The sequence below is a fragment of the Pezoporus wallicus genome, unplaced genomic scaffold, assembly GCF_028554395.1.
Source record: "Pezoporus wallicus isolate ANWC-B61680 ecotype Strahan unplaced genomic scaffold, APGP_CSIRO_Pwel_v1 contig_4816, whole genome shotgun sequence".
Lineage (NCBI taxonomy): Eukaryota > Metazoa > Chordata > Aves > Psittaciformes > Psittacidae > Pezoporus > Pezoporus wallicus.
The window spans coordinates 5,047,309-5,071,050 of record NW_026640990.1 but is presented as its reverse complement, the minus strand read 5'-3'; the positions used below and the strand labels follow the sequence as shown (position 1 = coordinate 5,071,050).

Sequence of the window (23,742 nt, the reverse complement as noted above, 5' to 3'; positions counted from 1 at the left end):
AATGAAAATAAGGAGAAAATCACATTGCCCTTTTAAATGAGGGGTAAAAATCACGTACATGTTTGAGGCTGGGTGCAGGTAAGGTAATTTTTATTTTTTTAATGGGAGTAAATAGTCTTCTAAATGATGGCATTAGAGGTCTAGTGTAAATTCTGAGCAGTCTAGTTTTCAAAACCAGTACTTTCTTCTGCCACTGTTCTCTGAAGACTGTTGTGACAATCAGTTGGCATGTGTTGATTCACCTTATTCCTTGTTTTTCAGAGTGGAATTTGAAATTTTATTTCTATGCAGCTGAAGTTCCATGCAGTTGTAAAAATGATTTGGTGGGGAAAAAAAAAAGAAAAGGGAAAAGGGGGCTCTCAGTTTTTTATAGAAACTGATTTCAAGATATTAATGAAACAAGAAAACTTTTGATACATTGATGTCTGAATTCTTCATTTGCACTGTTTGAATTTAAATGTGGTCCCTCTACCATTAAAGTACTGACAAAATGCTTATCTCCTTCTGCAGCACATGCTGTGTAAATGCTGTAAACGGGACTCTCAAGTCACTTATGTACTAGTTTTCATTTAATTCGTGTCCTAAATTACCAGAAAACCTCTAAGCAGCCAGAGGAAGCTATAGTTAATTAAGCCACAGATGGTGAGGACTAATGTGGTGTTGACCTTTGCGAGGACTGCAAAATCTACTTAGTCTTTCCCTGTAAAACACTAGCTGAAATGAGTTCCTACTGATATTAAAAAGATGTCTGTGATGCCCTGAAGCCAAATGCAGAGACACCATGGCCAAAGAAGGCACTTTACCAAATAAATGCTTGCAGGTTCCTAATGTATGGCAGGTGGTATGTGGAAGTTTGGTCTTCCAGGCTGTTATTTAAGCCTTGTTAGTGCCAAAAGCTGCTCTTTTTCCAGGACCGGTTTTCCTGGAATGCATATCGTCGGTTCTCTTCACTGAAAATGGAGAGTTCCCAGCTGATGAGTTTCTACACCCTCCTGTAAGCAGCATGCAGGCTGTGTGATGGAGGGTGAGAGTGGCTACTCGAATCCTCTTTGTAGTTGTAGTTCTGTGTTCCACGATTTCATCTCTTGATTTAATGAACTCGCTGCCTCTCAAGTCTGTGAAGAATGACTTGGAGAAGTATTTTAAAATACTGAGAAAACAACTTGTTTCATTAGTTCAAGTGTTGTTAGGAAGGTAGAGAGCTGTGGAAATCTGCAGGCATTCCTTCCACAGGCATGCCCAGCTGCCCAAAATGGAAAAGGAGCTTGCGGTCATTTCAGCCTTTCAGAAGACTCTTTGTATGGTCTTTGGGCAACATGCAGGTTTGGCTCATCCAAGAATGCCTCTTAGTATCTTGGACAGTATTTTGTTTGTGGATGGGGCTTAACTAGGAGAATTCTGTGTGTATTAGGATTTTGACTTGTTTTTCTGTGGGCACTGTCTTTAGAATTCCAAGGAATTTGAAGTATTATAAGTGATCTGCACTCGTTCACCTATGGCTTTGAATGATAAATTATGTTTGTCCTAATAAGCTTTCTGAAAACACTTCTCCGAACAAAGGTTTCCACTTCCTTGTTAGAGCAGCTTGGTATCTTAATCTGATGGTCTGTACTTTCGAACCTGCTCTATAATTTTGCACCAGTAGAAAGAACATACATAAAAACTTAATTTTTTTGAAACACTGAATTCTTTGGAAAAAAATTGTTTATCCTCCTTAGGAATTCCTAGATGTTGAGTAAGTCCCCAGCAGGTTTAAATTACCACCTAGAGAGACATGCAGCTGACTCAAGTATTGTTTTGATAGTTAAACAGAAAATTTACTCCAGTTCCTCTTTTGGCCTGTAAAGAAGGAACAGTGGAGCAAGGATCTAAAAAACTTGACATTGATTGGAAAGCTTCTGATAGTCACATTATTTCATGTGACTGTCTTACAGAAGGGCAGGAAGGATTATCTTGACCATATCTTTCTAGCCAATATTCCTTTTGTCTTTTTCTCAGTGTTGCATATAGTAATTTGTGGAGCAAGGGGCACTGCCATTGGAAGTATGTAAAGAAATTCCTACAGTAAATTTGAAAAAGAAAATTCCAATCCCATTTATTTGCATCCTGATTTGCATTCTACAAGGATTTCAAACCAGCATTAACATCTTCCTGGAAGCAGTATTCCAGGACTTGTGGAAAAAGTAGTCTAGGAGAGGGTACCATACTCTACTTTTGTGAGTAGAACTACTTTCAAATGAGGAAAAGACTACAGGAAAATCCTACAGGGCATTTAATTCTTCTGTGTGTTAGTCTGCCAATCTTGATACTTCACCCAAGAGGAAGGAGGTTCAAATCCATAGACAGAGTTGTTGTTTCTTGAGCTATATAAACACAGGGTAAGGGAAAGGCCTGGGCATAGCAGAGTCATCTGTTTGACTTCAGTGCTAAGATGGGGGAGACTGTGAGTCTGTCTTGCTTGTTACCCCGTCTCCCTGTTTTTGCCAGAGTTTCTGATGTGTGCTAAACCATTGTCCTTAAGGCTATTACCTTTATAGTTTAACACATTATACAATTAATTTCCTGGATTTTAGATGTTCAGATGTAAAATTACTTGTGGAAAAGGGTCAGTCATGGCACACCTGTTTTTTCATAGATACATGTAATATATACACGAAAGACCAGAGTTTCTCAGACTTCAGGAACCTGTGGGTGTTTCTGGTATCTTGATACTGAGCTTCAGTTGTCAGTTATGTTTTGCTTTGCTGTACTGATTTCTGTTGAGCTATTGTTCATGTCTAGAAGCAGAATACTTTTTTTTTTTTTTTTTTAGTGATTGCTGGTAAATGTTATATTTCATGTGTTTGTTTAGAAAACCCTGGGTTCTCTTTGATATCCTGTACTTAATCGTGGTCATACCTGCATGCAGTCTGCGTATTGGATCTTCAACCTCACTTGTGCCTTTTGTAGCTCGTCTTTGAGTAATAGGTCTGACTCCATGGTACCTGATCGATATGTATAGTCTTAAAATACAAATTCTCTTAGATAGAAGGAATTACTCAAAATGTGCAAGATACGCATGTTAACTGCATTTCTAAGTCAGCCAGGCTTCCAGTGTTGCAGTGCTTCAGTCTGCTACTTAGATCTAATACTTGTGGATCTGAGAGGGGAAATTTTTGGTACAGAAGTCTCATACAGCTGCTATGGAATAGGGTCCAAAAGAAGGGCAGACAAATGAACATCGTACAGCTCCAGTTCCTGGATCTTTTGGGTTCCCTTGGCAAATCGTTCTCTCTTTCCAGTGGTGGTATTGGTTCTGTATGTAGGATCAATGCAAAAAATAGATTTGCACAGGAAAATAGAACCCTTTTTAGATTGCCTCATTGTTAGTCTGCCATCTTGGAATAAATTTTAGTGTTGACCCTCATGTGTCTCTGATAATGCTAGCAACATACTTACATGGTTGTTTTTAACTTGGTGGTAGAGGTCTTGTTGGTCTTCTACTTTGTTATACTTTGCATGTAATAAAAAGATAATGTTGACCATTTCTTTTGATTCTGATGCTGTAACGCCTTCAAAAGCATACGGCAAGAGAGCAATTTTCTCTAATAACTGAAGCATTGATGCATTCTCCATAATGGAGCACAGCAAATCTTCAAGTGTCAGGAAGTGAATTTTGAATTTGAAATAGGTGTCCTGTGATCAGTGGGTTAGGAGGAATAATCTCATCTAGATGAATAGAGAGAAATTGCTCGTGTCACTTGAGAGCTTGCCAGCAGTGCACCATTCCCTGTGTTGCTTGTATCTTTGTATTCTGTGGCTGGAGCTCTTCATAATAATTGTGAAACATCAAGGAATTTGTTGGAGATCAAGGAAAGAAATTGCTTGATCTCAGCTGCAGTACTGATAAAACATTTTACATTTTCTATGTGGAGAACCACTGATTATTTTAGCTGTCTGAAGTTCTCTTGGTACAAATGAATGTTCCTGCAGCTCATGCATTTCCAAGGCCATCTTCGGTACAAGTTGTTGCCAGGCTGTGGTGCAGCTTTATTTCTCTGTTACAGCCTCAAAAGCAGAACTAGCAAGGTTGCTCTGAAATAGAGGAATAGGTATTATAAGAGTCTAGAGATGAATGATTTAAGCCGTGCTTTCAAGGATATGAACCAGATTTTGTACCTAGTTTTTCCTCTTTAGAAGGACAGTGCCACCAAACATGTCTTAATTTCCCAGATGATGTCCTGCTTGAATAGTCAAAAAGAATCTTTTCCAGGAGAACTGGAAAAAAAGGTGTGTGTCTTATTTGAAATTGCCTGTAATAAAGGCCTACATTTTGGAAAATGTAGTAGTAGTGGTGTTTCAAAATATTAGTTTCTCTTAAAATACAGCTTTCTTATGCGTTATCTTTATGGGGTTTATATCTATGTTTATGCACAGTATGTCCATGTTAAGTTTTACAGATATGAAAAACAGGATTTTGTTTGGGTTTTTGGTTTTGTTTTTAAGATTAATTTAACCATTATTTAAGCAATTCTTTCTGCATATCTGTAAACATTGAGGTCTTTGGAGGGCAATTTTAGCTTCTAGTAAGACAGTATTTATGAAAATGTGATCCTATTAATAGCTTACAAGTCTGGCCACATGCGGGAGCTGACATACTGTGTTCCCATGAAATAATTTCTAGCACTATGTTACACTTCAAAGTTTTTTTCTAAAAATAACACAGGGATTTGTAGGCAATCAGTAAAATTAGCACCAAACTACTTAATATTGTACTCTAAAATACATCTAGGAAATTAAACAGAAATGTTACAAGTAAACATAACATATGGTTCTTTTTTTAATCTCTACTTTAGGACGACGTAGACAGTCTAAACCCAGTTCTCAGGGATAACCCGCAGTTACATGAGGAGGTAAAAGCCTGGGTAAAGGAGCAAAAGGTTCAGGAGATTTTTATGCAAGGTAATTATGTGGGATATTGTCTTATTTTTATTCTGTGTTAGTTAGTTTAAGGCCATTAGTTCTGTGGGATTCATCCCATAGCATTTGTGCTATAATGGAGAATATATTTCTTACTTGGAAGTTACTTTTTTGAAGTATTTGTTAATACAAGAAAACAAGATCATGTAAGAAGCTGTGCGTGACTTCTTCACTGTTCCTAACTTGTTTGATGTTTCAGTGATTACAGCAAAAGCTGAATATCATTAGTCTGAAAGTAGGTATTTCATAAAGTTTGTTGTGAAAAATGTATGAATGGCAACCGCACACCTTTTAGCATGTTTAAAACTGCTCTGTTTTCTGTTAGCATTACTATCATGTGTGATAACTTCTCAGATACCCGTCTGTGCTTGTTCTGTCACAGATGAAGAATACTTTCAGATCCCCACCCCACACCCTCACCCCCGATTGAAAAATGCCTTTCAAATAAGTTACGATTTTGTAACTTGATTCTAGTGCTGGAGGGTGGCAGCAAATGGAGATGTCATTTTTTACACTGTAGAGACAAGTTACAAGAAAAACTAATATGAATTAGAATAAATTATTTTGATTCAACCTTGCTGACAGTAGAAATACTGTATGCATTCACAGTATATTCATTAACTTCCTGCAGAACTGACAGGCAGCTCTACAGAGGCATTCCTAGCAAAGGGAGGGAGAAACTGTTCTCTGTGGGTCTGGGTTAAAATCCCCAGGCAAGCAATAAGACAAGTTTTAGGACAAAAAAATGCTTGAGCAGGCATTCCATAAATTAAGATTAGGAGGGGAACAACAAATAATGCGGTGTTCTAAGGATGGTGTGGAGATTTGCTTGCTGTCTGTTTTTTTTTTTTGATGAAAGTAAGATTAGAAGACCAAAGGAATATGGTAAGTATAATACTGAAGTTACAGTAAAAAACTTGTCTTCTGTGGAGTTTCTGATTTGACTAGATGCAATTATTCTTAAGGGCCACAGAGAAAAGATGGTGAAAAAAGCGATGTGTGGTATGTTGGTGTTAATAACTTTATATTTTATCTCAATATCCTCAGATACAACATGAGTTAATAGTCTGTTGATGAAATTTACATCAACTGGACTGAGAGGTGATGTGAAATCAAATTAGGGCTGTATGAAAAGGAAACTGAAATTCAGGTTGCTTATTGTATTTTGTTATGGTAACAATAATAAGGTGATTATAAAAGCCTGTTTGTACACTGGTTGCAGAATCAATACTTGAGCAAAGCCCCAGAGTCATCTAAATGAAACTGCCAGCCATCATCCACACAGCTCATTTACATCCTGTCATTCCAGGAACTGTATTTTTGTCTTTGTATAGATGGTTCTATATCATTTCTCAAACAGATGTTTGAGTGCTTAGAAGTGCACAAATTAAGAATATTTTAGATGGTGAGATGAATCTAATCCAAACATCCTTTGCAGACTAGCTGTCTTGTCTAAGGAGAATCTGTAGTTCAGATCCGTTTGTTCAGCTGTGTGACACAGTGTGGCCTGAGGAGAGATGTGCTTCCTCAGGCAGTAGTGCATCTTTCACTGCAGGGGCCTTTTCAGTGCCACCACCTCAGCCCCACAGGATGGTGGTCAGCCAGCAGAGCCTGCTGTCATGTTCTCCTGGGGCATAATCTGCCCTTCAAGCATGGAGACTTCGCATTTGGCACAAACCCGTCAGTAGCTTACAGACAGCCTTCTAGCAGTGTTAGCTGCTGTAATCTAGTGATGTTACCCTTTCCTTCTCCCTTCCCTTGTCTGGTTTTCTTCATCTTCTCCGTTACAATTTTGCAGTTCCCTGCAATTAAAGTGACATTTTCAGTTGTACCATGTCTAGACGCATCTATTAAGGTTGTTACTGTTACTCTTACTTCATCCTCTACAGCATTTTTAGGATCCAGCCTTTTCCTTGTCTGTGATGCTACAACCTTCATATCATATCTTGGTATTTTCTACTCTTTGCAAAAAAGTTAAAAAGCAGTTTATCAAAAGAAAGAGGAGGGTTGGACACAGGCATTAACACTGAGTTCTGAATGTTTGAAAAAAATTAGAGGAGGGGGAGTTTTTGTCAAAATCAGTCCAATTTACAAGAATGAGACTAAAGAAAAAACTTGGCCCTTGTGACCTTTTCTTTGGGCTGCAGTCACAGCAGCATGCTTTGCAGTAGAGATTGTAGGTTTGGCAGGGAAGTAGTTTATTCCTTGTTTTAAGAAAACAAACTCCTCCCAAACTTGTCCAAGTTGAAAGCTTTTGGGACAAATAAAACCAGTTCAAGGAACATAGTAAAGTGTCTTTGATTTTTAACAATTAAAATATTTGACTTTTTTTTCTTCCTGTTAGATTTATTATCACTACAATCTCTGAAGCTGCATGTGTAATAATCCTCTTGAAACACTGAGTGTGCTTCAACCCTGAAGATACTTCCTCATTGTACTGCACAGGCTGTTTCAACAATGTGTAGCTGAGCATGATTCACCCATGGACTGGGGACAAAGCCAGGCTTTTCCTGTAATGGCTGCTTGTGGCTGGGCTGGGCTGGGCCTGGACTGTTCTGTATTGTATGACCACAGTTTAATTTTTCCCCTTCTTTCTGACATCCCAGCAGCATGTAAGAAAAAATAAAATCACCACTGCTTTTAAAGGTAGATGAAGTCTCTTATAAAAATAGATAACAGCTGGGATGAAGGGCAGACACAGATTAGAACAAGGAGTAAGAGGAAAGAAGTTGGCACTGGGTCAGTGCAGAAGAGTAAGAAAAGCTGGAAGCTGATGAAGAAGGAAGGATGGAACTTGCAAGCTGAGATGAATGGCAAATGACTTGGAAGCCAGTGGCCTGGAATTGTAAATGCTAAAATGAGACAAGAAGCTGGGGAGAGGCTGGTCCTGGTTATGCAAGAGACAGAAAATCATTGTGTAGTTAACAGTAGGGTGCAAGAGAGGAGGAGCTGGGATAGGAAAATAGGAATAGGAAATTGGCACAAAGAGACACAGGCAGAATTTAGTGAGGCTGTCTGAATAAGGTAGAGCTTTAGGACAGCCATGAAAAGTTAGAGACATGGAGAATGCGGTGGGGTCAGGCAGCCAGAAGTGTGGGAGCTGAGCTGGAGGCATTGGGGGGGGGGCATGTGGAGTAAGGGTTAGGGAAAAGCCATCAGGAAATGTGTCCCCATGGGAACCCCATCTTGTCCAAGATTAGGAATGTGAGACATAAGCTTGTAGATTTTTCCTCTTTTTCTGCCTCTACTTATTGGTGATTGGCAGTGCCTGTGCAGGCACATTTCTGACCCTTGTCTGTGCAGCTGGGAACATGCTGTGGGGATGAGTTAATGCCAGTAGCTTACACAGTTCAGCAGGTCTCAAATTTTCAGTTCAGTAGTGAATGATGTGGATGTGGGAGAAAGAAGGGTGCCACTGCATGTTGTTTCTGTGCCCAGCTGTTCCAAAACCTAGATAATCACATGCAAAAGGTAGTTCAAAAGGCTGTGCTAAAGTTCCAGAATGAAACCCTAAGACCAGTTGGAAACAACTAAATCATTATCGCTTTTACACTTCTCTTGATCTCTCAAATACTGACATTAATAACAGTCATTATGATCACACACTTTCTCATGCAGGCAGTATAATGGACCTAGTCATATGAATATGAATATTTTACTAGAGAAAGCCGTCACCTGTGAGGTCTCTGGCATGTTTGCTGCAGATGATTGAGCTTGCTCAATGTACTGGGCAGAGGGGTTGGAAAAAATGGTCTTTAGGAAAGACAGGGGAATTATGTCCTTGTCTGTGCAGTTGAGCAACTAAGCCCTCTTAAATCATTTAAGTTAGGCTTTTTGTAGGTTGTCACTGACTGGTTTTGCTTCCGTTCTTGCATGCCTGACCTGAGGTTTGATTGCGGAAGTAGTGAAACCCACACAGTTGGAACTGATCTTGGTGACATTGCTGCTTGGTCATACCAAATGCTATACAAATGCTTAAGTGTGATGAAATGTAGGGCTCTGGTGATTAGGTGAGTCACTGAACATGAATAAAATTATTGGATGTCAATTTCTGGGTCTTCAGGCCAACTATGAAATAACTTCTTTATTATGTAGTATTTACTTATGTCCCCACTTTCATGGGCTTTTGGAGGTGAATTTTTGCAAAGGGGCGGTGTATGGGATTTATTTGGAGTTGATGTATCTGAAGTCTTCAAAGTGTGCATGGTTTTCGGTTGTTCTGTGTGGCCATAGCAGGGGTAGGATCACTCCACTGCCTTTCTGACTGCTGTAATGGAGAGAAACTGTGGTCACTTATGGGAAAGACTTGGCAGATGCAGAGCCTAACCACCAAGATGTAAATCTTGCCAGCAAGCGTCTGGGCATGTGACTAGCCTGTTAAATAGCCTCTGTATAACCTGCTACTGCCACAGTCTAGCCTTTCAGATTACTTTTCTATGGTTGCTGTTAGTGGGTAGGACTTTTCCTATCACAGTTGCAGAAGGATTTAGCTAGATAAGAGAACTGTATGTTGAAAACGTTAGCAGAATTGTCCTTAAAGCATACATAAATGTACCATTTGCATTTCAAAATGTCTTCCTGAATAAAAGTAAATTGCACAGGCAGTCCTGTGCCAGAGTTACCTGTAGTTTGCTGCCTGTGCCATGCATGCTGTGTTTGCTATGAACCTAAATGGGGAAATCCGTTTGTACTTTCTTTTTTTTTTTTAAATCTGAATTCCTCAATGGCTTTTTTATTTCTTCCCCTTCTAAAGGTCCTTACTCCTTAAATGGTTATAGGGTGAGAGTGTACAGACAGGATTCTGCCACCCAGTGGTTTACTGGTATCATTACTCATCATGATCTCTTCACCCGCACTATGGTTGTTATGAATGACCAGGTGAGTTTGGTATGTGATAACTTGGAAAACAAGCTTCAAGTAAACTACATGTTGTGAGTTCTCAGTATGGTTTTGTGGTACTCTGAAATCCACTGAGTAGTTCAGTTCCAGCAGGATGAGTCTATTACTGAGCTGAAACTACAGCATGACGTTGCGTTGGGCTAGCAGTTAAAACCATCCCGAAGTATCATGTTTGTGCAATGATGTGATTAATACCAGTCCTACGGTGTTGCTTTTCTCTGTTGTTGCTGTTAGGCTAGTGAAGTCTTTGAAGTGAAGCGGTCTAAATTTAAGAACTGGTCTTCCCTATCAGCTCTGTTGAGAATTTATTTTTTTTCAATGCTGAAGTCTTTTAGTGCTGCAATAGTGATTACTTCTCTCAAGCAACTGAAATACCCACTGTCTGCAATTTCTTAAATTAAGCATTTATTGTAACCCTAATTTACTGTAGTGGGTTTTAGTTATGTTTCTGAAGTTGCTGTTACAAAATGAATTAATACTGGTAATTTTTAGTGGCAGAAATGAATTCTGTTCCAGAGGACCAGAGTAATGACTCAATGTTAATATGGCAAATGACCCATCTGCTTTAAAGTAACTGCCAAAATCACGTGTGACAATAAAAATTTAAGACTAGTCTAATGCTTGTACATTCTTTCCTATAATTTGCTCTAATTAATTTTCACCAAATACTATTTTTTTTACTTAGTGACACATTGATCGAAGTTCTGGTTGGCATTTCCGTTTTTCTGAAGTATCCCTCACTAGTTAGCACTCTGCTAGGCCTAGAGTTCTTCTTTCTGTTCATTTTGGTTCCTTTCTTTCAGCATTTTTGTTTCTGTTGAAAGCATTATTTTCATGTGCTTCTGCATTTTTTTTATATATATATTCGCTATATTTTATAGTATATTAATTTTATAAAATATTTGCATATTATAATTGCTGTTTAAGGATTACTCAAGCTCAGTGTCTTAATTTCAAATCTGCAGGTCAGTGAAGGGGGGGGAAGAAGTGGTGGTGTGCTTTTGGGGGGGGGGGGGGGAAGGAAAAAATGAATTTTTGCAGTTGTGTTACCTTTGTTTTTACTCTATTCCCAGCCTTTGTTGAGAGTTGTATGTCAGTTCTGCTTGTCAGGATTAAGTGGGCTTTTCTCTGATTAGTCTTTAGCACACAAAATAGACTGGTGAACACTAATACAGAAAATACAGATTGGACAGTGTCTGAACATCTGCTGATTACTATTTTTTTTTTATTAAACCAGGTGTTAGAACCTCAGAATGTTGATCCTTCTATGGTTCAGATGACCTTTCTAGATGATGTTGTTCACTCTTTGTTGAAAGGTGAAAATATTGGCATCACTTCACGCCGACGGTCTCGTTCCAACCAGAACAGCAACGCAGTCCACGTAGATACTTTATCTTTTTACTTAAGTATTTTTGTGTATTGCAAATACTAAAAATACATGTTAAAAGTTGCTAATTAAGATTGCATTAAGTCCATTAATCACAGAATTATTTTTAGGGTCATTATACACGTGCACAAGCAAATAGTCCCAGACCAGCAATGAATTCCCAAACTGCAGCACCAAAACAGAATTCTCACCAGCAACAGAGGAATACTCGGCCAAATAAGAGGAAAGGCTCTGACAGCAGCATGCCTGATGAAGAGAAGATGAAAGAAGATAGATATGATTATATAGGTCGAGGAGGTAAAAGCAGTTATTGGAGAGGGAGGGAGAGCTTCTTAAAACCATATTAAACTGAAACTATAATAGACATGTTTTTATCTTTTACAGAAAACCCCAAAACCAAAAATAAACACTTCCTTAGTAAAAGAAGAAAACCTGAAGAGGATGAAAAAAAACTAAATATGAAGAGACTGAGGACAGACAATATCTCGGATTACTCTGAGAGCAGTGACTCAGAAATTTCAAATAAAAGATTAACAGATTCGTCCTCAGAGCAAAATTCAGAAAATGAGTTAAAAAGCAAGAACACTTCAAAGATAAATGGAGAAGAAGGAAAATCCCAAACTATTGAGGAAGTAGAACAGACACTAACAGATAGGCAGTCTCCATGGGATGAGATACAGGAGGATAAAAACCATGAAGAGACAGAAAGACTGAAGTTATCTGTCTTAGATCAGCAAGAAAAATCTTCACTCCATGCAGTAGAGCAGCCAACACCTTATGAGCAGAATGCCGAGGATCCACATGTTCAAGAGTGCAATGCTGAAAAACATCACACAGCGGAATTTAAGAATGAGCAGTTCTTACCCAGGCCTCCTACTCCAAAATGTGTTGTTGATGCTACTAATAAAAACAGCTCTGAAAAGGAGAACCAGGATGATGCTGCAAGTACCTTTGATGTGCAAACAGTTCAGAAAATAGAATCTCACAGCAGCGATTTAAAACAACAGTTTGCAAATGCAAATTTCCTTGAAGCAAGAAAACAGGAAGCTGATCAAAGTTGGGTTAACAGTGTTGTTAAAACGGATTTGATACAACCTGGGGTTGTAAAAATGTTATCAGTAAACGAACACTTAAATCCTGAAAAAGAAAAAGCGCAATATGGCTCATTTATGTCTTCATTAAATGTAGCTTCTCTAGCAGAAGAGAGTAAACTGCATAAACAAAATCCAGTCCCTGATTCTGTGAAGTCAAAACCTAGTGCTTCAGTTGATCATCCTAAAACAAAGTCACCTGATGTTAAGCCTAAATTCACCCAGTCTTCTGATACTGTGAAGTCTAAGGTTAGTTCCCAAAACAGCCATGCTACTGGATTAACAAGGTCAGCCAATAAAACTGATCATGATTTGCCTAGGTCTAGTTTTCATCCAGTTCCAGCTAGAGTTAGTGCTCTAGAAGCTACTAAAAGTCCTCTTATCATTGACAAGAATGAACATTTCACAGTGTACAGGGACCCCACTCTGATTGGACAAGAAACAGGAACTAATCACATTTCACCTTATTTGCATCAGCATAATTATCCTCTGCATTCCTCATCCCACCGAACCTGTTTAAATCCAAATGCTCATCATCCTGCATTAACTGGTTCATCCCATCTGCTAGCTGGGTCTTCAGCTCAGGCTCCCTTGTCCGCTATTAACACTCACCCCCTTAGTACTGCATCTCACCATTCTGTTCATCACCCTCATCTACTTCCTGCAGTGTTACCTGGAGTGCCTGCTGCCTCCTTGCTGGGTGGCCATCCACGACTAGAGACTGCTCATGCTAGCAGCTTAAGCCATTTGGCATTAGCACACCAGCAGCAGCAACAGATGTTACAACACCAGTCTCCACATCTTCTTGGACAAGCTCATCCTTCTGCTTCCTATAATCAGCTAGGGCTTTATCCAATTATTTGGCAGTATCCAAATGGAACACATGCTTACTCAGGACTTGGTCTGCCCTCCTCCAAATGGGTCCACCCAGAAACTCCTGTTAATGCAGAGGCTTCCTTGAGAAGGGTAAGTTGAGCTCATTTCTTAATGACATAATTTGCTGGGGCTGATGTCTCCCTAAAGTGGTTTTCTAGGTACAGGTTCAGTAGTTCGTGTCATGCTGAGTGCATGGTGATGGTGGGTTTTTTTAAGTAGGGAGAGAACTAGGGATGGAAATGCACTAGTAACTACTGTCTCGCAGTGGACGTGAGACATGAGTAGCGAGTTCTTCCAGAGATTAATTTCCTGAGTGTTTTAAAGAAAGACAAAATATTTGGTTTTAGTTTATGATCAGGCGAGGTCAGCCGGCTGGTTTGGGACCTCAAGTCCACAGGGTAAATATTTGCTATGTCAAACTATAAAAGTCATTGTGTAAGTTAAATACTAGGAGGGGAAGAACAGTCATCTTCATAGGGAAGTTTTGTGTATGCTCACTAAATAATGGAGAAAGGCTGAGATGGAAAAAGTACTAAATACAGTGGGAAGTTCTGAAGAGAAATACTAGCATTCATAAATCTTTCTTGCGCTGTTATACCCATTTCTCTTGTCTTTACAGTTACCTGTGTAACTTCTCTTAGCATATTTTTTTCTCCTCTTCTGTCCTTGTTGACACACATCCCTACCTTCCCATCTGCTTTCTACTCTTCTGTATTCAAGTCAGGGTGATTGCTCTGTATGCTGGGTATAACCACTCAAGTCTCAGAAGAAATGGTTTGTGTTTTTCAGCATAGTGCCCAATGTGGCAGCAGAGTGGTGTTCAGCGGGCAGACATGGCCTTTACAGAAAAACTTTCCTAGCTCCTGGAGGCTTGGGATATGGCATCATCATTGCAGGCACCTTAGAGAAACTCTGTAAGATGAAGCATCTGTAGTGCAGACAGAAACTTTGGAGGGCTTTACTGCCAGCTTCAGCCAGACCTCCACTGAGCATGTGCATACTGATCTTCAGAGGCTTACAACTTGGCCTAATTTGGGTAGATTCTCAGAGGACCACAAAAAGGCATGTCACTGACGGTTGTCCTTCTGCCAGATTGTTAAGTCTTTCTGTCAAAGCCTGAAGTTCCTGAATGGTTATAAGGACTTTTTTTCTTTTTCATCATGGGGAAAGCTATTCTTCCCCAGCCTCATTCTCTAGAAAAGGCAAACCATTGTGGCTAAGTCTTTCCCAGTTAGTCAGTTTGAGTTGGCCTTGTAATATGAAGTCGGTTTGATCTAAAATGTGATAAAGTCACATGAAGCAGAGAGGAAAAGCCTAAGAGAAAACTATAGGTGGATTTATCTTTTCATGTTGCTGCCTGCTCTACCCCATGCTGAAGTCCATTTTAAAGAAGTTAGGATAGACTGTTTTCACTTTGGCTGCCTGAAGTATGCAGCCCTGCATACCGAAGCACGTAGCTTTTTAATTATGTTGATGTGTGGCAGTTGTCTTGTGGTGGCTTGTCTTCTGGCTCTCGCACCGAAGGCCTTTTTTAAATATGTCTTAGAATCCCATAATGGGCGTTTCCAAAGTTGGTTTGCATGGATGCCACAACTGCAGAAAGGAGTATGTGCTTCAGCTGCAGCAGCAGTAGCAGCTATGAGGGCTGAGCCATGTTTGCGTGCTGAAGGAAGCATGCCCCCAAGCCCACCTTTTCCTCGTATCCACAGGTGGCTGTGGCAGCTCCAGTCTTTGGGCTGGGCCATAGAGGGTTGCAAGTGGTGTCATGAGTTGTTTGGGCAATGCTTGGAGCTCAGGCAGTTGTTCCCCAGCTCCTCTAGGGAGAAGGTGACGGGCCTTTTTTGCATAATACTTGATACAGCTTACAGGCTATTCGTGGGAACTTGCCACAGCGTGGGAACTCCTGGCCTAGGAAACCTGTGCACTAAAACTGCTAGTGCAAACCCAGGTGGTTGCTTTGAATATTCAGAAGTATAGAAATTAGAATTTCAAAGTTGTAGCACCTGCATATGTACTCTGTGGTGTGTGCGTGTGTCATGAGAGCTCTTGGCTCGCATTCTGCTGCAGCAGCTCTCAACTGGGAGTCAAGACTGGTGAGGAGAGGAATGGACTTGTGGGGAGCAGAGGAGGGGAAGAAGTTCTGGGAAGTGCCAGGAGTTAGGGGTAGAAAAGCACTTTGTGGTGCATGAGAGCTCCACTCACTCTTGTCCCAGCCTGTTCTTGGCTTGTCCCTAGCCCTTGAGCACCACTCCAGCAGGGTAGGGACCCTGCCTCTCTACTCCTCCGTGCATGTTTCTTGTGAGCAGGTCTCAAAAGGGGAGAGGGAAAGAGGGGAGATACAGAAAGCTGCTCTTATCTTTTCTGCAGAGTTGTTACACAAGTTTCTGAGCAGATAGAGAAGTAGAAACCTACCCAAGTTGTAAAGTACAAAACAGTTTCATAAATGAAAACTATCATAGTGTGTGTAAAGGAGGAGGTCAGTATTGCCCACTTTTTGAGTATTTAGGTACACAGCAGAAAATAGTGTACTGTGTGTTTGCAGTGCTGCAAAGTATGGCAGGCGTATACATTTATGGTTTTAATAGTGTGCTGCTACTGAAATTATGCCAAATAAAAATGCCTGGCAAAGTAATGCAGATTAATTAGGATTATTATACTTAAATAATTTGTTTGGGGGGAGGAGAGGAATCATCCAGGGAAGAGATAGTTCTGTCCTGTATCACTGAGATTTGTTATAAAGCTGGAGATGAAAATGTTTTCCAGAAATACCACTAAACCATGTTTGTCTTTTGAAAGAAGTACTTCTTGCAATTCACTGAAGAGCTGACGGTCTTTGCTAGTAACTGAAGTCAAGTGCCATCTGACTACCACTGGTTTTCTAATTTTGATGGGCTTCAGATGCCATTTGAGAATTAACTATTTGTGCTGAAAACTGAAACAGTTCTAAGAATACTTCTGAAATGTGTTAACTATTTTCTGTGTCACAAGTCCAGCAGAAGTATAGTCAGATGTTCCAGTTGATCAAAAAGTGACTTAAAATGTTAAATTTTATTTATTGAGTATGATTTGTTGCTAAAATACATTACTTCCCTGTGATCATTGGTAGGACTTAGTACAGTAACTCTTGTAGTCCCACGATTATCTTGAAATCTGATTCTAGTTTTTTTTGCTTGGTTGGTGTTAACAGAGCTCTCCCAGCCCATGGTTACACCAGCCCACCCCAGTGACCTCAGCTGACAGCCTTGGTTTACTGAGTCACATTCCTGTGAGACCGTCCAGTGCAGATCCCCTTCGGCCTCTCAAACTGGCAGCGCATTCCAGCCCACCATTGTCCAAGAGTATCGTAGAGCATCACAAAGAGTAAGTTTGCTATTCAGTTCTGTGTGAGAGGGTACATTTCAGCAGCTGATGTTGTCTTCTAGCTGCCCTTTGGTTTATTTGTGGGTGACTTTGATAGCTTCTCAGTGTGCTGCAAAATAGACTGCCCTGTTGACTTGGAATGGTACTTGAGTTCATGAGTCATCTGAAGACTTGAAAATTGTACCTAGTATAAGGAAAAGTTTGTTTTGTGTTAATAGATAACTTTGTTCAGAGCATGAGAAGAAAAGGTCTTCGTTTAGCACGTTGCACTGCATTCAGACTAACCTCTGCTTAACCTTTTTAAAACAGGGAACTGGAGAGGAAAGCATTTATTGAACCATTACGTTCTGTTACGACTGCACCAGTAAAAACAGAGTTAGAGCAAAGCAGAACACAGACAGCAAAGGAGAGCCATGTGCACAGGCATTTTGCAGATCCAGTGTTGAACCAGCTGCCAAGGCCGCCGCAAGAGACTGGGGAGCGACTGAGCAAATACAAAGAAGAACACAGAAGGATACTACAAGAAAGTATTGAAGTTGCTCCTTTTACAGCTAAAATAAAAGCACTTGAGGGGGAGAGAGAGAACTACTCCAGGGTAACATCCTTATCTTCAAGTCCCAAAAGCCATTCAGTAAAATACGACAAAGATGCTGAACGCTCTGTGTCAGAACTGTATAAAATGAAGCATTCGGTTCCACAGAGTTTGCCACAGAGTAACTATTTCACCACCTTGTCTAACAGTGTTGTAAATGAACCGCCAAGATCCTACCCATCAAAGGAAGCTTCAAGTGCATATGTTGATAAGCAAAGTAATTGTCCTTCAACAGCAGCTAGTCCCCAGACCCTCCCCTCTTACATTTCTTCTCTTTCAAAACCCCCACCTTTAATTAAGCACCAACCAGAAAGTGAAGGCTCTGCGAGCAAGATACCCGAGCAGCTTTCACAGTCAGTGCAGTCTCACTCTATAAATTCTTTTAGAAGTGACAGCAGGAGCCCTACTCAGTTGTCAGTCTCTTCTTCAAATACACTCCGGAGTATGCCTGCCTTGCATAGAGCCCCTGTGTTTCACCCACCTGTGCATCAGAACCTGGAGAAGAAGGAAAGCAGCTACAGCAGTCTTTCGCCTCCAACCCTGACGCCTGTTCAACCCGTTAATGCTGGTGGTAGCAAAATACAGGAGTTGCAGAAACCACCAACTTTAGTACCTGAGCCTAAGGAAGCTCAGACTGTTTACAAGGGTGCTTCTGAACAGAATTTGTCAGAAATATGGAAGTCAAATAATGCCCCAAAGAATGAAAAAGTGGATTGGCATGTTGAAAGAATGAGTGGAAAGTCACAGTCCGCTACAGCATCTGTTATTGTGCGTCCTCCTAGCACGAAATACGAGAGCGTACCAGTAATGCAGTCTGCTTCCAAAGATCGAGTTAGTGAGAGATCTTCAGCTTTGACAAATCAAGCAGATTGCCTGAAAACAGCGGAAGCCAGGGAGACTGGAATAATAATTCTGCCAAATATGAACTCAGACAGTGCTCGCACACGGTATGAAAAGAAATTTCCAACTGTCTCGCAAGGCAGCATTCCTCATGCTGTCGCCCCTACCACAACTATGATCTGCAGTACCAAGATGGATGTCACGACATCAGCAGCAACAACTACCAGCGTGTCAAGCTGGGGTAGCTCAGAAGTGACTTACTCCTTATCGAACACGGTTTTGGCCTGTGCGCCGCTAGAGTGTACTGCCTCGAGAACAGCAAGTCAGGCAGTGGCACAGACCCAGGAATGCAAGGTCAGCACTCCACCTCTGGTTACACCCGCTGCTGGCAAGACAGGCAGTGCTGCTCAATCAAGCTCAGGATTCTCCACCTCCACTGACTTTGTTCATTTGAAAAAGCACAAGGCAGCGTTGGCTGCAGCTCAGTTTAAAAGTAGTAACACCAGCGAGACTGAGTCCAACTCTGTGAAAAATCAGACATTTTCAACCTCTCTCTCCCTAGACAGTGCTATCGTCTGTAATACAATAAACAAAGCGAACTCTGTAGGCAGTGGGCAGACTTCCCAGACGAGTCAGCCAAACTACCACACTAAACTGAAAAAGGCTTGGCTAACAAGGCATTCTGAGGAAGATAAAAACACTAATAAAAAGGAGAATTCAGGGAACAGTGTTTCAGAAATTATTAAGCCATGTACTGTCAATTTAATAGCTTCTACATCAAATGATTTGCAAAATAACATAGATAGCAAAATCTTAGCAGATAAGTTTGCTAAGGAAGATAAGCACCCTAGGAGAAAAGCAAAACGAACTTATGAGTCTGGCTCTGAAAGCGGAGACTCTGATGAAAGTGAGAGTAAGTCAGAGCAAAGGACTAAACGGCAGCCCAAGCCAACTTACAAAAAGAAACAAAATGATTTGCAGAAAAAAAAAGGTGATACAGAGGAAGAAGTAAAACCCAATGGTGTTCTTAGCAGGAGCGCCAAAGAAAAAAGCAAGCTGAAGTTACAGAGCGGCAGTAACAGCAGTGAGTATATTAATCTGATTTGGAAGAGACATGCTAATGTGAAGTCTGACAGTGTTTGTCATACATTATAGCTGGGAAAAGAGTTAAAAAACATGCTTGTGTGAATGAGTAAGTCCAGATTTATCTGTCTCGAGGCCATTTGAAATACCCTGGTTTAAGAAATATATATGTGTTAACAAACTGGTTCTAGGCCTACAGTTAAGCAGTAAACTGGTTTATGCAGTCCATCAAAATTGAACAGACTGGTGCATATAGTTGTGCCACTACCATTGAGATACATATATATGTGGTGGTTTGTTGAGGTTTTTTTAAGATCTAATGCATTTATTTTTGGAGCACTACTGGAGGGAAAGATTCTCTATTGTTGAACTTTAGTACATCTTTTGATCAGGAAGCCAGAGGCAGTTCCTTGAGAGCTTGATACTACTCTGTTATGATTTGGTTAATTTAATGAAAGATTTGCGGGAGAGCCATTTCACACTTCTAACTAGTATGTGTATTACATCATGTTAACATCCCTCTTGTTTAAGGAATAAATTTAGGGAAATACATTCAATTTAAATGTAATACTGTAGCATGTAGCAGATTGTAACTAGATTTGTCTGAAAAGAGAAACTGGTCTGCCAGCATGAGAGATTTTATTTTAAGAACTTAGATTTTTTTTTTTTATCCCAATTTATTCTTCTCCAAGGACTACTCTCTTGCCTTTGTTCTCTTGAGAATGTCTACCATTAAATTACTTCGCACAAGAATTTTGAAGTGCAGATAGTAAGAAAAGGAGTACTGCTTTCTGTAATTGCATTATCTGGCTTTTCACTGACTAGCGTGTAGTAACTTATCTGGTATTTGAGAGTACTTGATCCCTAAGTTGTACTTGGTGCTGGAAGTGTTGCAGTCTGTCTGAGATATTCTGGCTTGGGTTCAGTGATAGTACCGTTACTTTTCCTCCTCCCAGCTAAAAGGAAGATCAAGGAGAACATGGCTATAAGGTCTTTTTCAGTTTCAGTTCTAAAAGTAAACTAAATACGTACATGTAACATGTTAGGTCTTTGCCCTTTGCGTTGTTGCAAAAGTTTGGGTTTTTTTTTTTGTGGGTTTATTGTAGAAGGATTGCTTAACTAAGTTCAGGGAAGGCAATAACTTCTTCTTTTGGCTAGCAGTACCTGACTATAGAAGTGATATATGATAAAAAGTTATGGAACTATTTCATGGAATTTAGGTTGGGAAGCGGGTGGGAATGTTGCGAGTCACACAGCCTGTGTCCTGCACATTAACTGGTCCGTGGCAGCAGTACACATACGCTTACCATCCTTTTGAAATCTTAACAGATGGGGACTTTCTATCTCTCCTACTTGACCCATTAAATATTTGAACATAGATACTCCTATCAGTTTATCTTGGGGGAGCTTTGCTGTAATTTCTGAGAGCTGGTCAGAGATTTTCTTACTAAAAAGGCTTTCCACAAAGATTTATACAAAACATGGTCATCCTTGGGGAGCTTTCAGGAAAGAGTGGGTCCTCACTGGATGGCTGCCTGGGCTCCCTATAGGTGGCTGAAGATAACTGCTTCAGGATCTGGAGCTTGATGGTGGTTTCACAATGTGGGTGGTATCTGGATACTGCCAGGGTTGAGAACTGCTTTGTCCTGATGCTGTTTCAGAAAGCCCTGGGAGCCTGTGTGTTAGCCAGAGTGCTCAGAGCTGCAGGCTGCAAGGCTCCCTCCTGCAAAGTAAGGCATTTTACAGTCTTGCAAACCCTGGGGATCTTCCAAGTTCCTGCCCACAGAGCTTGAAGTCTAGCAGCTTCCAGATGACACCCAGAGTCTCTGGTTCCAAGGCAGAAAACTTGGTTTTGGACTAGCAAACCTGCACTTTGGCCTTTTCTATTCTCAAGTTTTAATGCAGTTACAGTCGTACTCCTTGGATGAGTTTGGAGTGCATTTTGTAGGCCATGAACTGAGGCATAGGCAGACTTTCATTTTGCAAAGTTTGCACAAGTCATCTCTGGTAAAATACAGATCTGGACCCAGGTACCAAGTCCAAAGTTAACACCCTGACCTCTCTATCATTCTACATCAGATCCTTGTTTACAGGGCATGAACTTTCAAGAGCAGTGGTAAATGAAATGACAGATACTTTGTCTATCTGCAGACAAAACTGTACCACTTTTAAAAGTCATTAAAATGAAAATCTGGTTAAAAAACAACAGGGTTCAGTTTCAAAGTGTGTATGTGAAAACTTCACATATTAATCGATTTGCTGGTTGTGTTAACTGAGTGTCAGATCTGCTGACTTTCATATTGAAAATGGAATTGTACTGCTTAGCCTTGCAAAGCTAACAGACTTGACAGTAAATGGATTCTGTTCTTCCTTATGCTGGATACTTTGTGTTAAGTTCAGAGGAGGTACATGTTAATAGAGTGTTCATCTGTAATCATACCTGTAACCCTCAGCAAAAATAGATTTTGAAGTAGTGGGATTTTTTTTTTTTTTTAAGCTTCCATTCATGAAATTGTTGCCTTTTTTGCATACATCTTCACTTGAAACAGAATTCAAACCTTTCTTGTCTTGGTGTGTTGTATTTCTTCATTTATTTTGTAAGAAGGAAATTCTGAATATGGTTTTAGTGGAGTATGAGGTGAACAGTACCCTAATATAAGAGAAAATAGAGTGTCGTAGGTATTCCTGGTAGCACATCAGGTAGTTGAATGTGCTCCTGCCTAAGTCTAATTGGTAGCTATGCTTTTAAACTTTGGCACTGACAGACAAATGGAAGTAATAATGGAATATGTTATGCAGGTAACAAATATACTTTCAGAAATGTTGAATACTGACTGATCTGGCTGGGTTCTGCAAATAAGGGCTGCCAGTGTCTCACGTGAAACTCTCCTTACTTTTGCAGCTGGTATACCTCGCTCAGTGTTAAAAGACTGGCGCAAAGTAAAGAAGCTGAAGCAAACAGGAGAGTCCTTTTTGCAGGATGATTCTTGCTCTGAAATAGGACCAAATTTGCAGAAGTGCAGAGAATGTAGGTTAATTAGAAGTAAGAAAGGAGAAGAACCATCTCACTCCCCAGTATTTTGTAGATTTTACTACTTTCGTCGGTAAGTACTGCTATTTTCCTGATAATGTGGTGTTTTAACTGTTAAAAATAATACTGGCAAAAGACTTGCATGCTTGAAAGCTCGTCTGATTTTTCTGGCTCAGTCAGTCTGTCTGATAAAAGACACTGTCTAATTTAACAATATTTACATCTGTATTTCTTCTTTTGTGGATAGACTTCATTGCAATTTAAAGCTTTATAGCAAAGACATCAGAGCATCTGCCCAGTGTACCTTAGGCAAGCAGAAAATGCAGCACATCATCGTTACACAGGTGTCTGACATTTGAAGTGGGATTTTCAAAAGACATGCTTCAGTTATTCTGGACAAGTTGTACAACTACTGAGTTGCACTTATCTGTAATTGTTCTGATGCCAGGATATGGTGGGAGTGCTGCTCAGGGTTTTCTGGGAGTTTTCTGAGGATAGCGGAGTTGTGACCTCCTTTTTTAAACATTAATGGCTAATCAAAGGAAACTTGCAAGTTCAGGAAGAAAATTTCCCAGGATGCAGCATCACGTACATGGTGCACACAACACAGCTATCAAGACAGAACAGAACAGCTTTAATTTGCACGTGGGCTGCTATCACTATATATCCATCTCATTTTGGACAAGCAGTTGTTCCCAAGACTGGGGTTAATATTTTATAGTGAAGCTTTAGTTACAAGACTTGGTGTGGTAGTCCAGGAATCATTTCAAGGTTGGACTCGGAATACCTTCTGTGTAAGAATATTTGCCTCCTAATGTGGCAGTATTGGAGTTTTGCGGTTTTCAGTCCTGTCTAAAGGAGACAACATGAGTGATGAAAGTTTTGCCAGTGTTTTAAAACACAGTTATGGAATTTAAAAATTCAAGTGTTTTGAATCTATTGTGGTAAATTTTATAGCAGTTTAATTATTTCCATTGTAATTAGACAACAGGACTTGAATTGTAAACAAAAATTGCACAGCAGTTGGAAGATGTACCAGAAAAATTCTCATTTCTTCTTGTTCATTAAATATATAAGTATCATTTTTTGTACTTAGTTCTGAATTCAGGACTATTTTACTGTCATGGCTGTAAAATTCCTTGACTATTATCATAATTGTATATGAATAATGAAGTATCCTGTATTATGCAAGATGGAATAATTGGAAATGCTTAAAAATAGGCTAAATATAGCCAGGGTTAGTGGAATGGTACCAGGTAGCATAAAGGAAAGCCTTCAGTTATTTTAAAGATCAGGAACTAGTGGATGCAGAAAACATTATTAGTGATTTGTTCTGCTTAGGAAGATTTAAAGTGTTGAACTCCTGTTTTCTGAGCATGAGAGCAGTAGGACAAAAGTGATTGCTGTCACAGACACTCCAAAAATTAAAGGTGGGGAATAGGTAGAACCAAACTTTGGCAAAAAAAAAAAAAAAAAAAAAGGAGGAGAGAGAGAGAGAAATAAGATAATTTTCCTGTCTGCAATTTTAAAGCAGTAGAAAATGTTACAGAATTGTAAGCAAACTGAACGCAAGATGTGCCTAGGAAGTTAGCTCTAGTTTTCATGCTGTCTTACTCTTAATTTT

At 40.0% G+C, this 23,742-nt stretch overlaps 1 protein-coding gene across 5 annotated transcripts in view; it reads left to right on the top strand.

Moving 5' to 3' along the window:
* The window catches only part of JMJD1C (jumonji domain containing 1C), a 164,634-nt gene that overhangs the window by 120,480 nt on the left and 20,412 nt on the right, over nt 1-23,742 (top strand). For 2 of the 5 annotated variants that reach the window (XM_057421583.1, XM_057421585.1), the window contains 8 exons: nt 4,836-4,941; nt 9,713-9,837; nt 11,096-11,239; nt 11,356-11,542; nt 11,630-13,302; nt 16,400-16,572; nt 16,882-19,088; nt 21,990-22,191. In XM_057421583.1, the coding sequence (XP_057277566.1) occupies nt 4,836-4,941; nt 9,713-9,837; nt 11,096-11,239; nt 11,356-11,542; nt 11,630-13,302; nt 16,400-16,572; nt 16,882-19,088; nt 21,990-22,191 (4,817 nt within the window). Of the gene's footprint in view, nt 1-3,792; nt 4,270-4,835; nt 4,942-9,712; nt 9,838-11,095; nt 11,240-11,355; nt 11,543-11,629; nt 13,303-16,399; nt 16,573-16,881; nt 19,089-21,989; nt 22,192-23,742 lie in introns of those variants that run through there. The other 3 variants (XM_057421586.1, XM_057421584.1, XM_057421587.1) reach the window with 3 other exon arrangements.